General features: G+C 43.2%; 1 protein-coding gene across 1 annotated transcript in view; it reads left to right on the top strand.

Annotated features, from left to right (window-relative positions):
- LOC134444971 (uncharacterized) overlaps positions 1–20,541 on the top strand; it is a gene marked incomplete at its 3' end in the record, with an annotated part of 63,371 nt that extends 42,830 nt beyond the window's left edge. Inside the window, exons 2-9 of the mRNA XM_063194135.1 lie at positions 17,683–17,809; positions 18,380–18,678; positions 18,802–18,892; positions 19,242–19,358; positions 19,473–19,548; positions 19,653–19,910; positions 20,027–20,198; positions 20,490–20,541. Of these exons, the coding sequence (XP_063050205.1) occupies positions 17,683–17,809; positions 18,380–18,678; positions 18,802–18,892; positions 19,242–19,358; positions 19,473–19,548; positions 19,653–19,910; positions 20,027–20,198; positions 20,490–20,541 (1,192 nt within the window). The remainder of the gene's footprint in view (positions 1–17,682; positions 17,810–18,379; positions 18,679–18,801; positions 18,893–19,241; positions 19,359–19,472; positions 19,549–19,652; positions 19,911–20,026; positions 20,199–20,489) is intronic.
- Positions 20,542–20,546: the final 5 nt, after the last annotated feature.

Raw genomic sequence — 20,546 nt, 5'->3', positions numbered from 1 at the left:
AGTCCTTGTGCTTTGACTCGAAGTGGCGTTTCAGTTTGGCAGGCTTCATCGCCTCGTTGGACAAGATATCATAGCACAGGACACAGTGGGGACTGGGATCCTCTTGATCCCCAGCCCAGAAAAATCCCATTTTCAGATAGTCACTGCTATATTTTCTTTTCACCTTTGCCGTTGGCCGATGTTGTTTTTCCTGCCCTGTCTGTGGTGTTGGCTCATCTTGGTTATCTTCTTTTCTTTTCTTGTTTACGTCATCTGCAGTGTCCATTTTTTCCCTCTTTAACGTCAGCCACTTCTCCATCGTTGTTTCGCTCAAAAAAATATGAAAAAAAAAAATAACAACGCGAATGCTGGTTACTGTTAGCTTGTGCTGATTGTTGTTGTATTAGCCTGTTAGCTTATTTTGACATCTACCAGTAAGCTTAAGTTTGCTAGGTCGTTGCCTAGAGACGAACATTCGAAAGCGGTCTTGCAATGCAAATGCAGAATGATTTTAGAAAACATATGAATATTAATTATTAATAATAATGAGTGTTTAATTAATGGTTGAAAGCACAGACTCGTTTTATTGTCGTTGAGGGCAAATCACTGATAAATCTAGCCTAATGTTAAACATACAGCTTTTGTACGAGAGATTTCAGAAAGACTGGCAGGTCGCCTCGCGGACCACTTGGGGGCTCTCGCGGACCACTAGTGGTCCGCGGACCACTGCTCTAGGCAAACCTAGGCTAGGGCTATTGTTATTTCACAAATTATTACTAGATAGCCTATTGCAGCAAATATTCACGTTGTTACTAATTTTCCACCAAAACCAAAATCAGCCATGTAAATTATTTAGTAATCTCAACACACACTTCCAGGTGCAGGTTGCTCTCTCTCTCTCTCTCTCTCTCTCTCACTCTCTCTCTCTCTTAGACTTGCTCTCTCCCTCTCTCTCTCTCGAACCTGACAGCTTGACTCATACATAACCTGCAGATTGGGAAGACCAGACATCCCAATGAAAGTCCAATAAGTCTCCCTGATATTTGATAGTGGCTCTCCGATGCCCGCGAGTCAGATAAAGCATTCCTGATTTTAGACTATGCAAGTTCGCGTTTTTTTCAATTGCCAATGCGGGAAAGAGGAATATAATGACTCGTGCGTCATGCGTGGGGTACTTGAAATAGATTACGTGCACTTCGTAAGGCGCCCTGCAAAAGTCCTGGGTAAAAAAAGCAGGCAGTTATATAGGCCTACAGACTGGACGACAGAAAGGACATTGACAAACAATGTAACACTAATTTGCAAATGTGTTGGTCGGGGTGTCCGGGGTTGATAAGCAGCTCCCTGTAATACGTTTTTGGAACTTGGGATGTCTGGGAGACGCTATCTTAACGCTGTCTTAACGCATCGCATGGAAGGGATGTCGAGTGGGTCTTTTAGCGTTGCCCTCCGCGGGAACAAGTTTCAAATCGCCGCACTTTATTAAACCCCTTAGCGATCGCCCACACATTTATTCTTATCAATACTACAGTAGCCGTGCGCAAGTGGAGAGGAGAGTGCACACTCAAGGAGGTTTAAAACGACAGCATCAGAGGAAGATTGGCGCGACGGTAGTTCTACCACTATTATCATGACTGCACAAACACACACGTCTTCGTTGGACAAAAGGGTTGTTGAACATGTTTCAAAATTAACACCTCAGCACAACACAGCCTCAACGTCAACTGAACAGGACTCTGCTGATTGAGCCGCGCCCGCGCCAGGCACTGCCTGAAGAGACAAACAGGGCAGCAGCGCATAGGCCTAATCTTCTAAGTTCAAGAAACACTTACTAACAAATACAAATTCATTTCAAACAATAATATTTTTAATGTCCATTCGTCCATGGCTTGTAAATTTCAGCGCAGCTTTCGGCTCTTAGCCTCGATTCGGTGCGTTAATGTTTCGCCAAGTCGTGTTGCCGTCTTTCGCAGGGACAGCTTTGTCACAAATGGAGCATCTGGCTCTATTTGCGTCCAGTCACACGAGCAAAGTTTAACCACACTTTAGATCTCAGCAAGTCTATCAGGGCTGCAACTAGCTACAACTGCAACTACAACTAAGCTTAACTGCAACTAGCTACAACTAAGTTAGCCTACAACATATCCTCACCAACTGTCAGCTGTTCGAGTAAACAAACGCTAGTACTTTTAGAATGAATGAAATGTCTCGTGCTCGTCCCGCCCACCCAGGTCCTTCGAAGCCAATCACAAATGACAATTTCACCTGACTACATGACTATTGGTTCACAGATTTACTGTAGACACAGGGACTGTTGAAACGCACAAAAGGTATCGAAATAAGGCACCGTTTTTTTTTTTTTTTTTTTGATATTCGATACTATGTGGCTTTTCGGTCGGTGCCAGGACTGGACCGAAATTCGGTACACAGCCCTACACAGAGTAGAAAAGTACAGCAGTGGTGCTGGAATCAATGTTCTTCCTCCCATTAGTAGTGCTATAAGAGGGCACATTCAGAGAGGGGCATTTCTAGTTCATAGAGTCTGCAACATACTTGCAAGAATCAAGGAGCACACACCTTACATACTCCTGCCATTAAAATGCCTGAAACCGTTATCATAAGGTGTGCTTAAATTATGTAAATGTGTAGGACAGTGTGAAAATCGCAAATGCTGCTGGAGTTTCACTGACTATATTTTGCCATGGAAAAATGAGGAGCCATTGTAAAAACACATCCCACTAAATTGCATGCATACACAAATTCAGTACAAAAACAGAAAATACTGTGTGTTATCTTCCACCTTAAAGGGACACAGGTGCAGGAAATGGTCAAAAAAGGTACTGCAACTATGCTGCTCATTGAAAATGGGCTGGCTATTGCCAAATTTGATCTTTTCATGAAAGTTTATTTAGTAATTGACAAATCTTTTCTAGAATGGTCCAAGTAGAGTCATTTTTGCAGCTAAAAATGGCTATTTTTGGAAATTCAAAACGGCGGACCATGGAGAAGATCCCCCTTTTCATGTATGAAAAGTGCAATTTTTCCAGTCATAATGAATACTTAGAATTTGATGCTGGTGGTAAGTATTCATGAAAAAGATAACATTAGTGAATGGGCAGCATGAATTCTGGAAATAAACAACTAAAAATCTCACACAGTGTCCCTTTAATAAATGTTAAAATGTTCCACCTTGGTTAATTTATTGTGTTTTGGGCTTAATCTAAGCCTAGACCTTTATCATGACATGTATTCATTAATTGCTTATGCCATGATGGTCCCTAAAGTGTTAAGAAATATTAAATGTTAGAAATGTTAGATTTACATTTATAGTGGCAGTTCCTTATTCTTAATAATGACCTAATGGGCAAGCACATGGCTGAGTTCTTCAGAATAGGAAAAAGACCTTGACCTTGACATTGACCTTGACCTTTTAAGGACTATACTGACACAAATAATCATAGTAATATCAGCAAATAACTCCTCATGCCATAATTGATCATTTGTCTCTCATTTTTACAATGGAAGTCTATTAACATTCTTCAGAATAGCACATTTGACCTTGGCAATGACCTTTTAAGGTCAAATTCACACATTCTCCTCATGTAATTGTCAGAATTGAATTCCTCTCCAAATATTGGTCAGAATTGATGTATGACATGTGTATAAACAGTTTAAAAGTAAAAAAGACAGATATTTGTCAAAGGCAATGGCGGCCATATTTGGCGGCCATATTGTGAAAAATCTGGCACTATTGTGGACGAGCACCTCCGTGATTTTTAATGTCTAGGAACCCACTAACTCAAATCCAGTGAGAAACGCCCCCAACTCAAAATTGCAAACGGGTCTTCATGGCTGGTCCAGGACTATTCCATGCCAAAGGGGACCTTTGCATCATGACTTGAAGACAAAACTCACTTAATACCCCTACTATTCCTGTGAACTCTGTGTAGAATGACTTGTTTACGCGCGTGGGAGCAAGATAGCTCACACTCCGCCCACTTAACACTTTTCTTTCTTTTTTTTTCTTTTAGCAAATCACGTTCAGCTACTTTGTTCTCATGCATGCAAAAGGTGAATGTGATCCCTGAACAAAACTGGTTTAAAGGTAGCCTGGGCGGATAGCCGACTGTTGACTCCGTCAATCAGTCTGGCAAAAGCCATGAGGAGTCCGTCTCCGTGGACGATGGGAGATGGTCTGATCTTACTCTATCATTTAAATTAATTGAAGTTCCAAACTCAAATTAAAACCCATATTGTGCTTTATTAGCATGCCTGTTACGTTATAGCGTCGCAAAAGCATACAAATAACAAAACGAAAGTGTGAATATAGTTACCTTAACCAATCAGTAACGGAGCTCACGGGTGAGTTCTACGTCACCACTCTCAACTGTTTGTAGTAGGGGATCTAAGCCGAGAAATCGTTACGCGCTGGATAGAAGCATATAATTCGGTACACATGTTCCTTGAGTGATTTGAAGACATCCTAGAAGGGGTGCCCCTTGAAAAAAAATTGTCTACCATGTCAAACACAATATGTCATCTTGGTAATGCATTACATTGTTATTACATGACATTATACTTAGCTGACAATGTTAATATAGTCCTCAGCAGAGATGAAGCAAGGGTAGCCTGCTTGACCAGATTGGTAAAACTACAAAACGTACATAGTGTGAAAGTATGGGTCAGTTGGTGCTTACGTGCTTGACAGCATGTAGCATTGTGAACGATTTGAGAAAATTCTTGGTCTGAATTAAAATGATCATTGCCCACACTAAAACTATGGTGAGAATAGACTGCTATGCTCGATCTGAATGGGATAGTGTCAGTGCAAGATGCAGCAGGTTCTCCATCCTCTAATTTCCATAACAGATATACAGCATTACAGATTACTACATGTAGGCCACAGTATGGCTTCAGTTCAAATTAAATGGAAATGATTTCTTAGTATATGTTGAGTAAGAAGACGGTGGTAAATAGTTTTTTTTATTTGCAGACAGGTCTTCACCTAGTACTTGTGTCAAAAGTTGTATTAGTTAGCTCAGTAATCATTGAGTACTTCAGGGATTAAAGTTTTCCGTCGCTACGACGGATTTCCGTCAACTGGATTTTCGTTTGGACGGATTTCCGTCCGTATAATTTATGTCAATTAATTTACAATTTTTACTTTCCAACTGAACACAAATCGAGAGCACTCCTGGTCATGAGAAGGTGACGAGAGGTGTGTTTGGTGTACGGATTTAGTTATACACTCCACCACTGGTGTGATAGGCCTACAACAGATTCACTCATCAATAGTTTTGAGCCATCCCCGTTCTTCCAAAAAAAAGTAAAAAAAAGTAGTACAGCACGAGCGGTCAACAATTCGGTGGCGGTGCAGCGCGAGAGACTAAAAAAAATAGCCAACATTGTTGCTGATGGCAGAAAAGAAAATAAGTGTAATACTATGTCTTTAAAGTGCAATGACAATCGTTAAACGAGTTGGAGTAAGATTCCAATATGGGCTATTAATGCATATGCATGGAATGCATAGCTGGAAGAAGGTAGGACACGTTTCCATTATCGTTGCACCTGCCGGGGCAGATTATTAGAAAAAAAAGAATAGTTTACTTTGACTGCGCATGATGTCTTTTTCATGAAGAGTTTGCCTTTTAAGCATTGTGGCTTTTACTGACATTATTTATAGCCCCAATGGGACGGATATCATTGGCAGCTAGCTAGGATACCACGCCTTTCATCCTCAAAGTTTAGCGCATTTGACTGGCTGCGTAAAAGGGCTATGATAGAACTAGCTCTAGTTGTCTTTCTGATAATGGATACTTTACTGTCTCATCTGTAATCATAGCAGATAAACTTTGTTGTTGCCGATATATATTCAAGAAATAAGTTAAAAATGGATTGCATTTTACAGGAGTCACTGTATCCCAGGCAGAGCCAATATTTTATGCCACGTCTTGTTCTGGGAAGCAGTGTTCTGATGGGTGGACTCATATGGTCGATAAATGCCGTTTCGATGTTTGTTTCACTTTCAAGGCTTGTTGTAGGCTATTGTGTGATGCTATTTTTGCTAACTGGAATAATGTGCAGCAACAGTTGTGTGTGTGCTTGTTTTTGAGTGGCTCAACCTCTGTGCTCATCCTCTCGGATTATGCGTTTCGTTTGAGTTCAGTTATTTGCGCGCTGCGCACTCAGAGCTGATGGGTGGGCGATTTGCCTTGATTCGAGTGGAAAGTTGCGTGACAAGCTTGGGAAAGTGTGTTACTTTTGTTAAACGATAGACGTCTGACTGTGACTGTGTAGAAAGCCAATCGTGGCTGCGTGCGTCGTGTCAGCTTGTATGAGGGAACACGAGTGCGTGCAGGAATCGGGGACGTTTTTTATATCAATGGTAAGCGTGTGCCTGGCACCGCACATCGAGAGGCAAAAAAGTAGCCATAGGTTTTCAAAACGGTAGAACACAGAGGCAGACTACCGCACCCTGTTTGTAAACGCCTGTTTGTAACAGGATGAATAGTGAAAAAGGGTGAAAAACATACAAATAACAAACTAGTTTTCTCCCTCTGATTGCTATGACCAGACAGTGCATTGTTTTTTAAATGTCAGAAATACAACTGCAAGCAATGCGCACCAGTGTTTGAACAGTGTTTGCCCATTCTGATGTGAAAGACAAAATATACCGGTAGCCTGCTACTACTACAACAACAACAAAAAACATAATGGGATCACTGTATCAACGTACTGCAATTCCAAGTCAATAATTCTGTGAGATCAGCTACCATTTTGAAGCAACACTCATTGTGAATCCATTCTGCATAATGTTGTGAACAATTCATAAATAATGGGTAGAAATAAGAGGAAATAACCAAAACATGCCCCAAATTGCAGTTCAGTGTTTGCAGTCTGATATAGTATCCATCATTCCTCCTCCGAAATTGGCATCTGTAAACATAGCATTGTAGGCCTACATCTGATTGAGCACATCTGATCTAGGATACCTACAGTCGGTCCCCCTACAATGCACACCCTTTACCGAGGTAATGCCACGTCATCCACCTCGGTACGTACCGGGCCTAGCTGCAGTGTACCCAAACAACCGCCAGGTGGCACTTGGGAGCGCTTGCTATACTTGGGAGCACTTGCTATACTTGGGAGCGCTCGCTATACGCTTTACCACGTGGTAGTCTCTCTCTCTCTCTCTCTCTCTCTCTCTCTCTCTCTCACACACACACACACACACACACACACACACACACACACTTTCTCTTGCATACACACAATACACATTCAAGCGCAAATGGGTAGGCAACATTTATTACCATATGGAATATTTTAGACGATGTTGACGGCATATTAATTATGCTCATATTCACCCGCACGCACCGATTCAGCGGATAACAACATGCCTAATTAAATTGTGTGAGAACACCTCCAGGAAGTAGGAAGAGTCATAAAAAGAATAAATAGCCTAATGAATTTTCTTTTTTTAAAAATGATGATCGGATGAATTGCCATTAATGTGCAAGCTCTGACAAAATGTGTAAGCTTAGACCTAAATTGAGTGTAGCCACAAGCCCCTATACCGATTCTCGCATCGCAAGATTTGAAACGTCTAATATTGCAACTTCAAACTTGTTTTCTGGATGTGGATACTTTTTTCGTTTGGTAAAAATGACGGAGAGTGCAATAGGGGGCCTAAACCTCACCGCAGTAACCTACAGCGCCGCGTTTAAGCGTTTAAGCGTTGGCTATTTATCTTACATCGCCAACAGCTGGGGCGATAACCTAACCTACACTTCCCTAATGAATTTAATGTTGTCACATTGGCAAAAATTAGTAAGCGATTGATATTGCTGTTTTCTTGCTCAAATTAAGTAACACAACAAAGAGGTTTAGGGGACACCACCATTAGATTTGAAACGTCTTTTTTCGTTTGGTAAAAATGACGGAGAGTGCAATAGGGGGCCTAAACCTCACCGCAGTAACCTACAGCGCCGCGTTTAAGCGTTTAAGCGTTGGCTATTTATCTTACATCGCCAACAGCTGGGGCGATAACCTAACCTACACTTCCCTAATGAATTTAATGTTGTCACATTGGCAAAAATTAGTAAGCGATTGATATTGCTGTTTTCTTGCTCAAATTAAGTAACACAACAAAGAGGTTTAGGGGACACCACAGTTAAGACACAAAAGTTTGGGAAACACTGGCCTACAGCTTACCTATTGCAGCGCTCCCGTGTGAGCTTGGACGTCCAAAATGTTTATTACCATATGGAATATTTTAGACGATGCTGACGGCATATTAATGCTCATATTCACCAGCACGCACCGATTCAGCGGATAACAACATGCCTATAAATTGTGTGAGAACACCTCCAGGAAGTAGGAAGAGTCATAAAAAGAATAGCCTAAATAACGTAATGAATTTTCTTTTTTTTTTTTAAATGATGATCGGATGAATTGCCATTAATGTGCAAGCTCTGACAAAATGTAAATTGAGTGTAGCCAGAAGCCATACCGATTCTCGCATCGCAAGATTTGAAACGTCTAATATTGCAACTTCAGACTTGTTTTCTGGATGTGGATACTTTTTTCGTTTGGTAAAAATTACTGAGAGTGCAATACACCTCACCGCAGTAACCTAACAGCGCTTCGTTTGAGCGTGTAAGCGTTGGCTATTTATCGCCAACAGCTGGGGCGATAACCTAACCTACACTTCCCTAATGAATTTAATGTTGTCACATTGGCAAAAATTAGCAAGCGACTGATATTGCTGTTTTCGTGCTCAAATTAAGTGTAACCAACTGTCGGGTTATGTGTCGCAGGTGAGAAAGTGCGCATTTTTCCAGCGACACCTCTCCTTGTTACCAAATACCCTGGAGAGTATACTGTACACCACAAATACGCCAAGACACAAATATTGAGTTTTAAAATAATATTTATTAACTAACAGAAATCTAAAAGAGTCCCGGGGCACCCCAAATCTATAGGCCTACAAGTCCGAAATCCCAAACCCAGTCCCATGTCCATTTCCTTGGAGATCCCCCCCACAGTCATCAGTTCCGAAGGAGGCGGAGGAGCGGTGGCCAGGTGTCCATCCATTGCGAGGCTGGGGAGACAGGAAGAGCTTGGTGACAGTAGGCTTGATTCCATAGGCAGTCCAAATGACACTCACTTCCATAATTAAGTAGGCTACGCAGGTAATCGCTGCACTTATTCCACGTGATTTACAACACTGCACTCGCTAGTCTAGGTTAAACATTAGGGGTGAAGTTACACAGCACTCGCACACGGCACGGCTCACTGCAAACAATGTGTGCTGCGATTCACCTGGGTAGGCCAGCGGTGTTAAAAGTGAGTCCAAGTACAACTGGGTTTGGAGAGAGAGAGAGAGGGGAAATATATGCTGGGAAATATATGCAATGTCATCTCATAATCATGGAGTTCCTCATGCGATTTCATCTGGGTCAGTCAGAAATGCATGCACCCTGCGCACCGGGAAGTGTGTTTTTTCAAACAAGAAAACTGGTTCATCATATGCATGGCTTAAACTGACTTTAATGTTTGCCAACGTGCTATAGTTTTCCTCTCATAATAGCACCTGGCGACTGTGACCACAGTTAGATGACCTCGCGCGCGTAAACCCATTAAAATATAGCCTAGCCTTCTGTGGCTATTCAGAGCAATATGAACCAATCAGGTCGGCGTTGCTATTAAGCAAAATACTTCCCTGATGTCTACTTAACTAAAATAAGCTGCATTTGTCTAATATTTGGAGACATCGCCTTGCTCTTTCTGCGGGGAATTAAGCGCCTCTCTCCCTCGCTCTCTCTCTCTCCCTCTCTCGCCCCCACACACACACACACACACACACACACACACACACACACACACACACCAGGGCTTGACATTAACTTTTTCGCTTGCCGGCCACTGTGGCTAGTGTTTTTCCCAGGCACTAGCCATCCAGCTATTCAACTAGCCACAAATTTGATTTATTGATTTGTTTTTTATCATGACACTGTACATATAACCTCAGAAGAGGACTACATAGGTTTCTACATGTAAATAAAACAAACAAATAGAAACTGAGTAACTGAGCTTTTTCTTGAACTTAAATACAAATAATTGATACACAAGAGGCAAATTGCAGAATATACCCTATTCTGATATGTCATACAATAGAAGCTACCTGCCAAATTGGCTAGTGACACTGAAATTGTTACCAGCCACAGCCAAGTTTTACCAGCATTTGGCCGGTTGGCAGGTGCCAGTGTCAAGCCCTGACACACACACACACACACACACACACACACACACACACACACACACACACACACACACACACACACACACACACACACACTGTTTGGAGAGGACGCATTTAAACTGTTACAGTTTAGGCAGTAGAGGAGAGCAGGGACTAATGAAACACGGGACGAATGAAACACTGCGATTTACTCGAAAACTTTAACATATCCGAAAGTATGAAAAGTCAAAGTTGTCAGGTTTACAGGCAAAAGGGATTTAAGTGTCAGTAGACACTGTCGGGACGAATGAAACACCCGTTTCATCCGTCCCTCTCGCCCATTGACTTAAAGCAGGATCAAAATAAAACAAATAAAATAAAATAAAATTCTCTCTCTCCCTCTCTCGCCCACACACACACGCGACGTAGCCTGTAACGAAACTCTTTCCACTCTTCGCAAGACCTAATTCCAATTGACTCGTCTTGTTGAATAGGCCTACCAGCCAAACTCACAAGCTATAGTGCAGTCGCCTTCGACTGCTTAAGGTATATCCCCGAAACGCGACGCTTCCAGTCCCCCATCATTCCTACCACTCCCGTCCACCATTTCGTAAACGTATATACAGACGTGACATGACGCGCATAGGCTTAAAACCAAACGACTATTGTGAAAATGAAGCAAAAAATGGGGCAAATGGTAATACTGTTTTAATGGTTCAGTGGATATACCACATTAGGTACAGTGTAATAACCAGTGTAACAATATTTAATACAATGTAATTTTTTTACTTACATCATGTGTTTGTGCGTAAGTGGTATTACATGGTATTGCATATTGTTACACTGGTATTACACTATATTACATGGTATTGCATACTGTTAAACTCGTTACTACACTGTACCTGATATTGCATATTGTTACACTGGTATTACACTAGTATTAAATGGTATTAAATATTGTTACATTGGTTATTACACTGTACCTAATATGGTAGATTCACTGAAATGGTGAACCATTAAAATAAGGTGTTACCGGGCAAATCAATCCACCCAGTCAGAAGTTATGGGCCAAATGAAAATTCCGCCATTTTGAAAGTGTTGTCTTCCAAACTCGAATCAGTTCATGAACCTACCCTAGAGCATTCACACACAAAATCTGGGACAAATCCATCCAACCGGTCAGTAGTTATGGGCCAAACAATAATTCGGCCATCTTGAATTCAGCCATCTTGAAAGTGTTGACCTCCAAACTCGAATCAGTTCATGAACCTACCCTAGAGCATTCACACACCGAATCTGGGACAAATCCATCCACCAGGTCAGAAGTTATGGACCAAACAAAAATTCGGCCATCTTGAATTCAGCCATCTTGAAAGTGTTGACCTCCCAACTCGAAGCAGTTCATGAACCTACCCTAGAGCATTCACACACCAAATCTGGGACAAATCCATCCACCCGGTCAGAAGTTATGGACCAAACAAAAATTCGGCCATCTTGAATTCAGCCATCTTGAAAGTGTTGACCTCCAAACTCGAATCAGTTCATGAACCTGTCCTAGAGCATTCACCCAAAAAATCTGGGACAAATCCAAACATCCGTTCAAAAGTTATCGCGTTAACACGAAAGCCCTTACGCGGCGGACGCGGCGGCGGCGGACGCGGACGCGGCGGCGGACGCGGACGCGGCGCACGCAAAACCATTACATCCCCGACGCTCCGCGTTTCGGGGATATAATAATTTCCAAGCAGCACCTCGGTCATAGATAGGTGTGTGTTTGAGTAAAACAAACATTGCTATTTCATTCTATAAACTGGCAAATACATTTTCTCCAAATTTCTAAAGAAAATATTGTCTTTTTTCCATGGCTGTATATTGAAGTATCCAGATACTCACTCTGTCTACAAAACCTCCAGGACAAGTGCTGCAGAGTGAAACAGATTTTGGTCACCTTAGAAATTTAGTACATCAGAGAGAGAGAGAGAGAGAGAGAGAGAGAGAGAGAGAGAGAGAGAGAGAGAGAGAGTTAGCAAATGCTGCTCAAGGTATTACTGAATGTTACTTCCTGTTCTATAAAGGAAACAGGCATTAATTACATGGGTCTGAAGGCTAAGCAAATGCTTTATCAATATCATGCAGTATCCCAACTGTGCTGGTGCTTTAATCTCTTCTTTATACATGGGTTCTAAAATTTGTTTATAACCTGACTGCCAGTTTTAAAAAACACAGGACGTGATGTTATTTTCCTTAAGTGCCTTGGGCTCTGCATGGCAGGGACGTCCTCCTCCCTGAGCCAGGCTTGTGCCTGACCGCATACCTGGGACTAGGTGTTACAGTCCTTGTTTACCTTAAAAAAGGTGGGTGGGGATGATAGTCATCACAGGGTGGGTAGGAGGGGGTAAGGGTGTCATTGGGGTCGTCAGGTGGGCACCCCCCCTCATCTATGGTGTTTCGTTGATGGGCCCACGACACCTGAGGGGGGTTCAACAGCAACACCTGGCGTCCCAGGTGTGCCCCCCTCTACCATACCCCCTTCTAGACTGCACACTCCTTGTGTCATCTCATCTTGGAGCCCAGGTGTTGTCTCTCCTTCTTATCCAGAGCCACTGACTTGCTTTTTCAGCAGCCCTGGCCAGGGCTTTGATGGATTGGCGTTGGGCTTGGCCTCTGATCCCCATGTCCTTGAGGAGACTGGTCACCGATCTGCCCACAAAACCTCTGCAGCCTACCTCTACAGGGAGGACTATGGCCTTCCAGCCCTGTTGTTCAGCATCCGCTGCCAGCTCAGCATACCGCAGCTTCTTCCGCTCGAAGGCCTCACCAAGGTTGTCCTCCCAGGGCACTGTGAGCTCTACGATGTAGACTCTTCAAACTGAAGGGGACCACAGCACAAGGTCTGGCCTGAGGTTGGTCATGGCAATCTCCGCTGGGAAGCATAGCCTCTGCTCCAGGTCTACCAGGAGTCTCCAGTCTCGTGCTGCTGCCAGTTGTCCGGGCTCTGTTTTTGGTGGGCGGATCCTTGGTTGCTTCTCCCCTTCACGGACAAATTGCCCAATAGGTGGAGGATGGGAGGAAAGTGGAGGCAGGGAATTGACGAACATTCGTCTACTCTCCAGGGAAGCTGCCAGGCACCTCAGAACCTGATTGTGCCGCCAGGTGTAACGACCCTGTGCAAGGCTGGTTTTTCAGCCGACCATGATGTGCTTCAGGTTTGCAGGAGATGAACAGAGGTGGCAGGTAGGATCTAGGGTTGTGCCGATAGACGATATCATCGTCCATCGGCGATGGACAGCTGGCATCACGATGGACGGCAAACATCGTGATGCCAAGGAATCTTGTACTTGTGTATTTTTGAAGCCGCTGCTATAGTAATCATTACGGTACTTGACATCACATTACCGTAAAATCCGTAGTAGTAGCAGCGGTTTTCAAGACAAGTTGTGAACACAAGCACCAAGCAGAGTGAATTATATAGGCCTAACTACGAAAAAAACACAATGGAATTAAAAAAAAAAAACGTGTGAACTAAGCCCGACTATTGTTTGCTGCAGATGTATGTAAGTAGGCCTAAGTGATATCGTTCATTTATTTCTGTGACCTAAGTTGTTGACTACAAAGGGGATCTTTACGCATAGCTGGCTCCTCCGGAGTAACATGATCAACACGTTCGGCAATTGCGACAGTTTAACATTTCATGTTTAACGGTTCACCTCAAAATGTTTAATCGCTATTCGCGATGGAGATGTCTTGTGAAGCAGCCACTCAAGAGTGTACACTTCTGATAAGCCCACTGTCAATAAGGTGAGCAAGCGGTTCCATGTCCGCCCACTCGTCTTCATGGCTTCACCGCCAGAACTACTTGTAGAAAGTTGATCAACTCCATTGATGAGGGGGGAAAAAGTCTCGATATGACCTAAAACAAAGCATTCCGTATTCTAGTGCTAGGAATTGACAAAGTCGAGGCTAAAATCCATTGCAAAGCCTCTCGAGAGGGCACGCAATCACGCATGGGTTCTCATCTCTTTCCCATTTAGTTTTCTGGTGAGCGAGAGGGGCTAAAGTTATCTAGCCTGTGCAAAAACGCAGCGCATATGTCGTCTTAAAATAGTTACACAGATAAAGAACTCACAGATGTAACAAATTTATTGACAAGTCTCCCAAAAACGCCACGCAATGAACTGATGGTAAAGTAGCAAGCACTGGGCTTGCAGGTGACACGGGAGGAGAGACGAGAAGGGCGAGGGGGAGGGGTCAGCGGGGGATCTCTGCATCTCAGCGACCATCTCACAAAGCAGCTGAGCAAGAACGCTGAGGAGGTTAAAAAAAAATCCCCCGGAATGTAATAGTAATATTAATAATATTGATATATTTCACTTACTCTTAAATTAAATAGAATTAAATAATAACTTAGCTGAAGATAAATAATAAAAATAAATACAAAATATATATATATATTTTTTAAAAATATTACATCCCCCCCCCCCCCCCCACCCCCCCCCCCCCCCCCACCCCCCCCCCCCCCCCCCCCCCCCCCCCCCCCCCCCCCCCCCCCCCCCCCCCAAGACGATGTCATCGTCCATCGCATCGTCTCACTGTAAACATCGTCAGCTGTCAATTAGGGGGACATCGCCCAAGCCTAGTAGGATCCTCTCCGTACCACTGGCTGAGGTTTGCTGGTGATGGTAGGACGTCGTACGTGGCTCGAAGGAGGAAGCTGGTTCGGGAAGCTTCCATGTCCCATATCTCCTTCCAAGAGAGTTTTCGCTTCTCAACATCTTCCCAACACATCCAACGTCCTTGCTTTCCCTGTGAGATGGCCCTCGCGCACCTTGCAAAGCTAACTGCGCACAACTCAACCTCTGATTGTTGGAAAGCGCTGTCGGTCAAAAAATTAGCTCACGTGGTTGGCTGCCAGTGTCTTGCCCCTCTTCATAACATCATATTGATAAACACTCAGAACCCATGTATAGCAAGAAGCTAGAGATTGAGGTGTTAAGTTCCAATCTACAATCATAATAAATGCATGCATGTGATCATTGTTTTGGCTTTATGGGGTATGGCTACAATAATGGCAGGCTACACATATTGAGAAGCAGCAATACTAACCTTGCTGAAAGAATGAATCTGCGTTTTCTTTCAGTCACTTCCAGTCTAGGACAAAAAAGGCAACACATAAGAAATAATTTCCAAGCAATCCCTTGGTTTGGCAGCATCTATATATCAAATCAGACAGAAAAAAGCATATTTAGCCAGTTGAAAGTGTCAGTGTTGATGTGGAGAGGTGACCATTGCATATCTGCATTAGAACTAGTTATCTGCAGTTAATTTGTTCGGGCTTCTGACAATGTGGACAGTTATTCCCCTGTTAAACATAATGCAGAAAGTCTCGTGCTGGAACTGTTAGTGAGTGACTGACGTGGCTTTAAAAGAGGCCTAATTCAAAACAATTGCATTTATGGCATCCTCTGAGGCGTCTGGTGAATAATGCTACAATATACAATGTTTGCACATACCTTAGCACAGACGGACATAACGTGATCAGCTTACAAAGGATCCGGACGCCAGTGCGATCTCTGGTTAACCTGGTGATTAATAATACAGTGAGTGCATACTCAAAACTGTTCGGGTGAAGCATAAAGCATAGTAAAGGATCTTAACACATGCACAAGCACTAACGCCTTCAGAGGGATAGCCTCAGTATGCTGGGATGGTCCAGACCGACGTCACCGATCCCATCCCAAACTCGACCCCAGACGCACAGGCAGCTGACAGAGCAGCGCAGCAACAAGAAAACATCCGTAGAGCTCCAGTGAGCAGAGCATACATCAGGATACCCTTGATAAAATAATTGCCTACGCTCTAGCCACAAACGATTAGCCACTCACCGGCTAGAGGTAGCCTACTAGACGTCGCCGGACTAGAGGAGCAGACTAGAGTTCTCAACGGGTCGGGTCAGCCCGAAAAACCCGACGGGCCCTTTGGGTTCGGGCCGGGTTCGGGCCGAAAATATAAGCATTGGCAACAATTATGCAAACTAATAAAAAAAAGAAAGAAAAAAAAGTTCTTAGATGCAATTTTAACGACATTGAGTCCCATGTCAGCTCATGGAACCATACTTGTTTCTTAAAGTGCGTATTGAAAGTTGATTTTATGCTTGAATTCACACGTAATATTGGTTGGGGAGTATTTTTATGAGGTCTGTGAAAAAATCATGATCATTCACCATCCCCATCACCAGAAAAATAGATCAAAATACCGATTTGGGTTCTTTTACTTTCCCGCCAAGTGACGTAGCTAGAGGTTGCAGTAAACCCTTGTTACCAAGGAGATGGCTGAGGCGTATCTGAAGAGTTTTGAGTAGTAGTAAGCGAGTATTGTCAAGCGAGTTGAGCGTAGTTATTAGTGGAAATTTAGTGGTAGTTGATAGTAGTAATTAGTTGTAGAGTTGTAGAGTAGTGTTAGTAGTGGAGTTGTGAAGTAGGCCTAGTATTAGCGAGTTGAGAGTAGTGAGGTGGAGAGTTAGTCAGTGAGTTTAGATTTGTAGAGCAGCTGTTCGTTAGTAGCGTTGTGGAGAAGCCTAGAATTAGTCGAGAGTAGCCTTAGTTTGTGGAGAGAAATTTCAGTTGTGAGAGTAGTGTTTGGTTTGTAGTACAGTGCAGGAGTAGTTGTTGGTAGAGTAGTGTAGTAGTTATTAGAGATGGTTAACAATTGCGTTTGTGGTGGATGTACGAACTCCAGTCAGTCTGGACACCGCGTACATCATTTTCCCAGTCGGAAAAGGGAATCTTTCCAAGCGTGGGTGCGTTTTGTCCAGCAGAAGAGTCTCGGCTTTACAGCTGAGTCTGTGACGGCACACTCAGTTATTTGTGGAGCTCATTTCACTCAGGAGAGTTATGAGTCTGGAGATTTGATGGAGTTTAGGATGGGCTATCGGTGTCAGGATCGAGTGAGGCTGCTAAAAGACGCCGTTCCCTCTGTGTATGCAAGTACACCACAGCTCGAAGCTGGAACCGTCAGCTGCCAGGCTGGTGATAACAGCCCCGGAGAACCTCTCACACGCGAGGTAAGCACAGCGAATCCCGTTTTTTTTACACTTTGATTGTCTTGTTTACAACCACTGTTCTCAACTTCCCATTGCGTTGACCTTGTGTAACAACAATATATCCGCAGGCTGTTTTCGGTGCCCCTTTGGCCCTAGCGAAGCTAGCTAAACCAGTCAACTTTTATATGCTTGCAGAGAGCAGGGTAGTATGAGCAAGTCGTTTGTCGATAAATAAATACCACAGCTAAGTGATACATGTGAATTTGTTTTAAATATCAAATTTCATAACAAATTTCATAATGGCCCGTCCAACTGAGAAACAAAACTGAGCCACTGTGGTCGGGAAGTCAAAACGGAAGTGTGATGACATGACGAATGGATGCTGTTGTGACACATTGTTTTCTAGGTTAGGTTTCTCTAGTGTGCCTGACAAAGTCATTGTATGCCTGAGCCAGTTGATGACCCTCTTCGCGATCTGCATCAGCTGTGGTGAGGCATCCAAGGGCCACGTGGACTACCAGAGAGGGACATACGTGAAAATCAAGCAGGTATGAGAACATGTCTCAACACAAAAAAAACCCTGTCCAAATATGATTGCTTTGGGCGTCTCAGCCTAAAAAGGTTGAAAACAGTTCTAGATGGCAGCCATCTTGAATTTCATGGTCAAAACAAAGTTGTATTATCAAAATTATGTCAGATTTTGAATCCTCATGGTTGACTTGTATGAAAAAGTGCCTTCATACATGATTCTAGGTCATCCAGATCAAAAGTTGTTTTTTTACAGATTGCACCGGCCGCCATTCTGAATCTGGCCCCGTTAAAAAAAAGCCAGGATTTCTGGGAGGGACATGGGGGGTAAATCTTTTCTAAAGGGTCCATAGAAGTCAAATCAATCAAGAGCTTAGGGGGCATACTATACTACATAGCCAACCTGCAAATACTGCCAACACATAGTATATACAGTATGCTTTATAGTATATACCATGTATGAATGTATGCTACACCGTACAAACTTCAGGCGAACAGGGCAAATTATGTATTAAAGTCCTATGATCACTGTATACATGGATATGATATTACTGAAAGTCAGTGGTGTAATAATTAAATGTGTCTTCCAGGTCTGTGAAGAGTGCGGTTACCAGCGTGTATGGCACAATCAAGACATGTTGGGCAGAAACATGCCAGTGTGCAACCTTCTCCTCAGTGGCGCAATCCACTTTTCTGGCTGTATGGTATCACAGACCATTAGAATGCTCCAGCTCTTCGGCCTCCAGTGCATCAGTGTTAGCACATACTTCCGTCACCAGCGTCTGTACACTATACCAACCATTATCAACGCCTGGCAACATCAGCAGAAGGAGATCATTAGTCAGCTGAAGGCGATGGACGGAGGACTCATTCTGTCTGGTGACTGCAGGTATGACAGAATATCACGTTATCAAAACAAAATGTATGTTCTTGTTAGTGTTGCTAGCATGGTGATTTATAGTGACCCACCCCTACACCAACTAATTTCAGCTCTCTGTGACCTTTTATGTAGATCTGACTCTCCGGGCCACTGTGCCAAATACGGATCTTACACAGTCATCGAGGATCGCATAAACAAGGTGTTAGATCTTCAACTTGTTCAGGTAGGCCATCGTGAAACATGAACGTGTTTGAGTAGTAATTGCAATATACACTCACCGGCCACTTAATTAGGAACACCTCTCTACTGCTGGGTTGCCCGCAGAATCGCTGCTCACTGTATTTTCTTTATTTTTCTCTTTTTCTTTTTAAACCCTAGAGATGGTTCTGTATGAATATCCCAGTAGATCAGTCTTTCCTGAAATGTTCAAATCAAGCCTTTTTGCACCAACAGCCATGCCATGTTCAAAGTCATTTAAATAGCCTGTCTTCCCCATTATGATACCCGGGTTGAACTGCATAAGATCATCTAGACCATGTGGAATGCCTATTGAAGTGATGTTTGCTTTACAGAGCTCAGAAGTTCCAAACAGCACGTGGTGCGAGATGGAGGGCCTGAAGCGCAGTGTTACATTCCTGAAATCTCAAGATCTTCAGCTGGCAGCCATAATAACTGACAGAAATCGCCAGGTAAAGATGCTTGTCTATACATTAGGACAAATGGATGTGTCATTATGTTCCACACTAGAAAAAAGTCCTGTTGTCACAGTCTCATCCAAAATATACAACTTTTATTTGTTACAGGTTGCTAAGTGGGTGCGGGAGGAGTTGTGCCCAGAAGGAACGAGCCATTACTTCGATATCTGGCACATCGGTAAAAGTATGTGATTTGATAGTTATGTTGTGTAATTGAGCCATAACACTATGTACTTCCCACTCATCAACCAAAATGTTTGCATGGCATTTTCTTCTGATGTGAAATAGGTGTGAAAAAAGCATTGGACGTGGCATCAAAAGAGAAGGGCTGTGAGGACCTGAAGCTGTGGAGGCCAGCGCTCATTAATCACCTGTACTGGACGGCGGCATCAACAGCTAGTGGGGACCCTAACGTTATGGAGGCCAAGTGGCGCAGTATGGTGAATCATGTCCAGGACATCCATGAGCACGGCAACCAAGAATTTCCAACCTGCGCACACCCACCTCTTGAGGGAGAAGCAAGAGAGAAGGAGTGGCTTGAACCAGGTATAAAATACAATATCAGTCATGTCACCATGCTGTATTAATGTATGTCTAAGAAGAACTGTATTCATCACAAAGCCTCATCACCCGTACAATTGAAAATTCACTATTTCATTTAGGATCTGCAGCAGCAATTAAATTAGAGGCTGTCACCACAAGAGGGGCACTGGTCAAGGATATACGGCAGCTGTCACCGCAGCACCAGACCTACTCCCTGGAGGCTTTCCACTCGCTCATCCTACGATTTGCTCCAAAGCATACCAGCTTTTCCTATGTGGGGATGTACTGCAGGTACTATAAGTGCTTAGTACTATGGTGATTAAAAAAACAATCCCAGGGCTGTATTATGAACAAAAACCAGGATCTCCCCCTGCACGTTAGGCTTATATTGAAGGCAGCGACCTTTAAAACAGACCCAACCTTTACTAGGTGTACTGAAGTATAACTTCTAAGATCCTTTTACAAAACATGTAATTTCATGTCAAGCTGCATAACATTACAATTATATCCTCACGACACAGGTTCCCCACCACTGTTTTCTGTTTGACATCTGAAAGCTACCTCACTTCATTCATTTTCTAGACTTCTCTTGGCGGCGTTGCACTACAACAACAATGGTGACCGCCAGATTGTCCAAAA

The sequence above is a fragment of the Engraulis encrasicolus genome, chromosome 3, assembly GCF_034702125.1.
Source record: "Engraulis encrasicolus isolate BLACKSEA-1 chromosome 3, IST_EnEncr_1.0, whole genome shotgun sequence".
NCBI lineage: Eukaryota > Metazoa > Chordata > Actinopteri > Clupeiformes > Engraulidae > Engraulis > Engraulis encrasicolus.
The sequence above is the reverse complement of the archived record's forward strand: the minus strand, read 5'-3'. Positions and strand labels throughout refer to the sequence as shown.